Consider the following 6,614-nt stretch of genomic DNA (forward strand, 5'->3'; position numbering starts at 1 on the left):
CATTTTTTTGTTCTCTAATTGCCATCGTCGTCACAGAACTATGAAATTGTTATTATGTTCGTATCGAAATGACGATTTTGCTCCTCCCAACAAATTTTTGCCACTGCCAGCATTAATAATGAACGCATTCTTTTTGGTTCTCTAATTTATGCATGTTTCATCTCATTCTTTTTGTTGTGAAAAGTTCTTAAAACACATTAAGATAATCAATTAGAACGTTTTAAAAAATTTCCATATTTTTTTATATTTCTCAGTTTTCTAGATCTAAACCTATTTTTGAAAGCTTCTAGAGATATTTTCATGAGTTCCAAATATTTTATTTGAGTTTGTCGTGTCCTAATCTATCTTTAGGATTTTCCTCAGAATTTTTAGAAGCTTAGAGACATTTTTCATACTTTAAAAAATGTATTTACTAGATTTTTCATAAAAAAGATGAAACTGCCCTCAAAATTTTTAGTTTGTCAAGTAGGGTGGTAATTTAAATGGTTCCAAATTAATGAAGATTGTAGTTTTAGAGTTCTTGGAGAAAAATTAGACCACTGGAATAGCTCATGGAGGTAAGAATTCTTACTTGAGGCCCTTACTATTTCTTGCGCAGGCTTATGGACCCAATGATTCCATATGTGAAGTCGCTTGGAAGTGAGCAGGGCACGGTACCATAGACTTTTAGTACACATGGACACGCTCGACGCGGTTGACCTGCAGCGCAAGGCCATCTTTAGCTGCTTGTGTTCTTGGGCACATGGTTTTCTTTATCTGCCAGATATATCCTGAGTATTTTGTTTAATTTTAGTTAAATTCAATTTGAATCTTATTTAAATTTGTCTGATATTTATAATTTATTATCTCGGTTATCTTTGACCTCCATGAATTTTATTTTTGGGTAAGGCGCCGCCGAAATTTATAATTAGTGATGTCGCGGGAACTCACTAGGTTTTTCAGCGTCCATGGCCCCCACACGTCAGGACGTCCGTGGCTAGAGCGCCAGCTAAGCGCCTCGTATGTCGTATCAGGCCCCGCCTGATGGTGGCCCCACATGTCAGCGGAATGTGGAGCGAGCGCAGCCGACCTTGGCTGGGCAGTCCAGTCCACCGCCTACAAATGCCCCCCGCCCCCGCCACGCCCAAACGTAACCGTCGTCCCAACGAACTGCTGCGCTGCTATTCCCTCTCCCTCCTCTCTCCCACGCATCAACGGCAAGAAGCGAAGAAACGCCACGCGCTCTCCGCCGCACCACCGCAGCGCGGAGGCCGCCGGCGATGGACCTCTTCCCCGACGGGACGCACGTGCGGCTGCAGAGCCGCGAGCTCGGCACGTACCTCTACGCCGACGAGGACGGGGTCGGCGTCTCCCTGAGCCAGCGCCGCGCGTCGCTGAACGCGGCGTGGCAGGTGCACCGGATCGTGCACGAGGGTGTCGCCTACGTCCTCCTCCACGGCGCCGCCTACGGCCGGTACCTCGCGGTCTCGCCCGACGCGGCGCCGCGGCGCGGCCACCGCGGACGACGCGTCGTCCAGAGCGACCGCGACTATTTCGACCCGCGCGCCGTCATGTGGAGGGTCATCAGGGCGTGGGACGGCGGAGACCCCGACGACGTCATCGTGCGCCACGATTTGCACCGCAACCTCCGCGCCAACGGCAGGTACCGCCGCTGGCAGACAGGCGTCACCGTCGATGACACCTTCGCCGCGTGGAGCACGATGATGCGTTGGACGGTCCAGGCCATCCCCCCGAGAGAGGCGCCGCCGGAAATTCGACTTCCAGTTGCAACTCCGGTGAGCTCGAAGTCCCCATTCCTCGCATTGATTTGGGCGGAGCAGGGTTCTTGGAACCACTAATTTTCGATTTGTGAAACTTGGTACTTGGAGCGCCAGTCCAGAATGCTTTCTGTCTACGTCCATTTTTGCAACAACCGCTAAATGTGATTATTGCCTTCTCTTCATCTCTTGGGATCAACTTTTGCAACGACCCCACTTCTTTCGCTCTGCTTGATCCAAGAACCTAATTTATTTTGGATTTCTTCGTGAGAAAACGACCCAACAGTTAAAAGATTAGGATTGCTCTGTCTGTCGTTCGTTGATCCGTGTCAGATCAAAGTGTCCAGTAAGCATGAGATTCATGATGGTGTGAGAAATTCAGTTCATGTTACCGTCTGCCACATCACCGTTGCAGTTCTTTACTTGTATCTGACGATGCATGTCTGAATCATAATTTAGAGCTGTTTTTCCTTTTTATGCATAGTTCATTTTTGCTAGTCCAGACTTAACAATGTCTGTTTTCTCTGAAGTCTGAAAATCTCTCTCCCAGTCCCATGAAGATGTGTGATGTATCCTCAGATTTGTTCATTTGTCTGCCTTGCTAGTGATGTCCAGTCGCTGCAGTTTCCTAAACACCAGTGTTTTCATTGCAAAAAGAATGTAGGAACCCGGCGCGGCCTGTTCCGCCGGCGTACCGTGCCCGCCAGCGAGCCTCAGTGGATGATCTGGTACGAGCTGGCGGACGACGACGGGAACGTCGACGAGCACAACTGGGACAACTTCATGTTCTCCGGCCGGTCGGTGTTCAGCCTGATGGCCCGGGTGGCGTTCCGTGAGGGCCATAGGGATGCCAACCACTTCGTGTTGTGCGTGAAGGCCGGCCACGACGCTCGGCGAACCCCTCTGGTCATCGACCTGCTGCCTTCTCAAGTGCATCCCATGAATATCGTCGCCCTCACCAAAGGCTCACCAGGTGAGAACTAACTTCGTAGTTTCGCTTTCCCCAGGTGAGAACATTGCAAATGGTCCGTGAGGTAAAATTGGTATTCGCAATACATCATACCTTGCATACTTTGCAACTGGATCATCGTAACTCACAGTGGTTCTGAATTTGCTATGCACAGCCATCAGTAAAAATATCTCCATACTTACGACAACAGAAAATGTAACTTGCACACTGTGTGCTCACATGCTCAAACTACTTCTGCAATTTTGTTTCTTTTTAGTTTCTGTATGTACTATCCTCAATTGCAGACTTGCGAATGAGAAAATGGTTTACTTGTTTGGATACAACTAGTAGGAAACATGGTACGGATGATCAGAAGCAACTGAATGGAAACAATTTCAGATCTGATCTTTATTTCAGAAAATTCATTAGCTCCAATGATACTATCTTTAGTTCAGAAAATTCAGTTGTTAGCCAATACTGAGGAGAGCTGATCTTGTAACTGATTGCCTGCCTCCCTTTTCATTTCGTTTTTTTTTTGTTGACAAAAGTGAAAGTGTTAAAATACTACCCATAACATGGTTCCTAATTATAACTGGTGTTTTGCTTGTTCCTTTGATAATTCAGGTGCTGCAGCGCTAGTGTACCCAGATGTTGATGCAGAAGCACCAGCTGCTGATGCAGAAGTACCTTAGAGGACTACGAGGGTAGAACTTCTCACAATAACTTCACAGTTCATCTCTTCAGAAATCAGAAGGCCCAGTACTCCGGATAAAAGAAAATTGAAATCAGTTTATCTTCTTTTGTTCAGAAAGCCCAGCAACTCTTGTGAATTTGGTCGTTGGATTTGACAGTCTTCTGCTGACCGGAAGCAGTTTGAGTTGGCCTTTCAGTTTCAGAACTTACAAACCGCTGAAATCATTACGTGGAATGGAAATATGGTGAACGATTTTGCAAAGCAACATTGCTTGTGCTGCTGCTTTTATCTGTACCTTGCTCCTGGAGTCCTGCTACGTAAAAAAACAGAGTCCATGTTTGTTGGAAATATAGACTTCACTGAGAATCATGGTTAAACCGCATTTATGTGCTGAACCTCTCGACACATATATATTCATTTAAGAAATGAATGGAGCTTTCTGTTTTCGGATCTTCATAACACTTAACAGTCTGCAAGCTTGCCGGATTCACAGTGCAACGGACGCTCGGCACTGCCCAAATTGGGCACGGTGTGACGCGATCCACAGGCTCACAGCACCAGCGTACTTCCAGTCTGGGCAGGGGCCCACGGCACACGAGCACCCTGTTCGCTTGGCTTATAAGCCGTACTTTTTCAGCCAACGAACAGTATTTTTCTCTCACAACAAATCAGCCAACGGTACTTTCAGCCATGACTTATCAGCCAAACGAACAGGGCAGAGACAGCGCCACAGTGGAAACCTAGCTATCTGTAATTTTTCTAGTTTCTGTTCTGCTGTTGTCAGATTTCTGTCAGTTGTAAGCTCCTGCTGCAAGAAAGGGAGATTGGATTCTATGTTAGCTTCGTTTTGACAGATGGATGGACTATTACTTGTTATCCATTAACTAACTAAATTTCGCAAGAACTCTCCCTAGTCCCTGCACAGAAGCACGATCCATGTCATTAAATCATCTCCACAACTTTCGGTCCTATTTGATCCCTACAACTAACAGTTAAAAATATTAGTTGAAGACCTATTTACGTCCTCAACTAATGTCTTACCTACCACCACCGGCTAACAATTAGCTATGAGCTTATTTCTTCTAGCTAACATATGTAATAGTTAGTTGGGTCAAATGGGACCTTCATATTTTATGATACAAACAAATCCATGTCTATTTTTTTCCCCACCCCATAGGTCTAGGATCCAGCAGATCGGTAAGAACTATTGATATATGCTGGAAACCATGACAAAATATGATGAAAACCACCTACTTTGACGGAAACATAGAAACAAATTTAAAAAAATGTATTTCCATCGTTCAAAAATTTTGGAACTTGGCAAATCCATAGTCCATACAAATATGGACTCACATGAAAAGGATAGAATTCACACTCGTATTTGAAAAATTCATACAAAAATGACAGATTTTAGGTTCATATGCACTAAAAGACAAAATTTATATATTTTGTCTTTTGGTGCACATGAACCTCATATTTTGTCATTTTTGTATGATTTTTCTAGTTTGAGTTTGCACCTCAACTTTTTTGTGTGACCAGTATTTGTATGCACTATGGATGTGCCAAGTTTTTTTTTTTTTTGAATTTCCACCAAATCCGATTGATTGAAGGGGATGAGATTGATAGGGAAATAGGATTGTCAGATAACTTGTTTCCCTCCAGAGTTTGCATACAATCATAGAAATAAGCAAACCATGCCAAGGGAGAACTCCTGGCCACGGCTTGCGCACCTACGTGTCTTCAGCCACGCCGCGGTGATCGTGCACCGAGTGGAGATCATGGCCGCGCGCCTCCCGCGTGTCGTGCGCTGAGTGGCCGCACTCCTCCCGCGTGTTGGCGCACTGTGTGACCGCGCCCCTGGCCGAGTCCCGGTTGCGGTTCCTTCGCTGGTAGTGGCGACCCCACATGACAATTCATATTCCAGATCCAGAACCAAACTGAAACCAATATGCATAATATAAGTTGAGTGTTTGCATGTGTTATTCTGGAATGAATTGAACATGTTTGATCCAAAAACAGGAACTTGAGTATGATGGTGCTATCTCAAAACATCAATCGATTACATAATCCTGCTCTGCAAAGAGCTAACCGTTACCAGTTTGCATATGCTGCTACTACGGGCCATAAAACTACATTAAATACAGACCAACTAAATTATACGACACTGACTGTAACTGAATGCTACTACTGGCCTTACCATTCCACAAATGATTCGGCATGTTTATTAAATGGCTCAGGTTGCAACTCTAGCTAATGTCCCTGGCTATCATATGTTGAAATAGTACTAAACAAAGATGTGCCATCCATTAATACTTACAGCTTACTGTACTCATCCTCCTCCAGTCCATGACCAAGGCAAAGAAACTGGAGATGGCCAGCAGCATCAGCCTGTTCGCTTGCTCGTAAACGATCGTAAATTTCCAGCCAGGAACAGTATTTTTCACTCACACCAAACCAGCCAGTAGTAAATAATCCACGATCGTTTACGGCCTCCCGAACAGGCTGAAGATCACCTTCCGCGACAAGTGTCTTCACGGCATATAAATGGGCAAGCTGCACGTCCCGCCGCAGCCATAGGAGTACGTCCGCACTGAAACCCACGTCCAAGGGGATCTGCCTCGAGACGCCTATGCACAATGCGTCAAGGGCATTGTCGAGAAACACTCCCCAGAGCTCCCTCAGATCCTTCTCGGAAACGGGGGCCTCCTCGGCACTAGCGCCTGCCTCCCCTCCACTTTCGACCTCGCGCTTCAGCCTCGTGACCCCCAAATCCAGCAGCCTCGTGAGGATTTCATTGGCCTCAGCGCCAAGTTTTGAATTAAGATCACACGATATCTGTTACAACTGATCTCACTGATTGGATATGGCATTCATATTCTTCACTGTCAAAGATATAGTGACTTTACAACTATTTGAAACAACTAGACTTTCCAACTATTTCAAACGACTATGAATTAGCATCACCAGCATGTTTTTATCATGCACACAGATAAACAATACATGAAGACAGCATGACACCCCTAACTCCAGACAATAGCCACAGGGAATGTGTTCCAATCAATTTAGGTGTCATTTATGTAATGTGTCAGCTCCTTTCATGATTGCAACAGTTATAACTGGTTTTTTGCTTTGGTCCTGCATCAAGCTGTTGAGTCATTGCTAAGTTCCCATCTGAGCTTCTTTCATGCCAAACCACAGTATGAAGACTGCAATA

At 45.4% G+C, this 6,614-nt stretch overlaps 1 protein-coding gene across 2 annotated transcripts; it reads left to right on the top strand.

The window, feature by feature from the left end:
- Nucleotides 1–1,158: 1,158 nt before the first annotated feature.
- On the top strand, nucleotides 1,159–4,254 carry LOC136458189 (uncharacterized). 2 transcript variants are annotated; one of them, XM_066458172.1, is made up of 4 exons: nucleotides 1,159–1,775; nucleotides 2,415–2,730; nucleotides 3,331–3,410; nucleotides 3,515–3,537. In XM_066458172.1, the coding sequence occupies exons 1-3, from the start codon at nucleotides 1,260–1,262 to the stop codon at nucleotides 3,396–3,398; spliced, it is 900 nt and encodes a 299-aa protein (XP_066314269.1). In that variant the 5' UTR covers nucleotides 1,159–1,259; the 3' UTR covers nucleotides 3,399–3,410; nucleotides 3,515–3,537. The 2 variants fall into 2 exon arrangements, with proteins under 2 accessions (XP_066314269.1, XP_066314268.1); XM_066458171.1 differs by having other exon boundaries at nucleotides 3,331–4,254.
- The last annotated feature ends 2,360 nt before the right edge of the window (nucleotides 4,255–6,614 follow it).

This window comes from Miscanthus floridulus, chromosome 6, assembly GCF_019320115.1.
Source record: "Miscanthus floridulus cultivar M001 chromosome 6, ASM1932011v1, whole genome shotgun sequence".
Lineage (NCBI taxonomy): Eukaryota > Viridiplantae > Streptophyta > Magnoliopsida > Poales > Poaceae > Miscanthus > Miscanthus floridulus.

Coding starts and splice junctions, on each gene's coding strand:
- LOC136458189 (XM_066458171.1), top strand. CDS start 1,260: ATGGACCTCTTCCCCGACGGGACGCACGTGCGGCTGCAGAGCCGCGAG. Junction 1,776..2,414: donor GACTTCCAGTTGCAACTCCG/GTGAGCTCGAAG, acceptor CATTGCAAAAAG/AATGTAGGAACCCGGCGCGG. Junction 2,731..3,330: donor CCTCACCAAAGGCTCACCAG/GTGAGAACTAAC, acceptor TTGATAATTCAG/GTGCTGCAGCGCTAGTGTAC.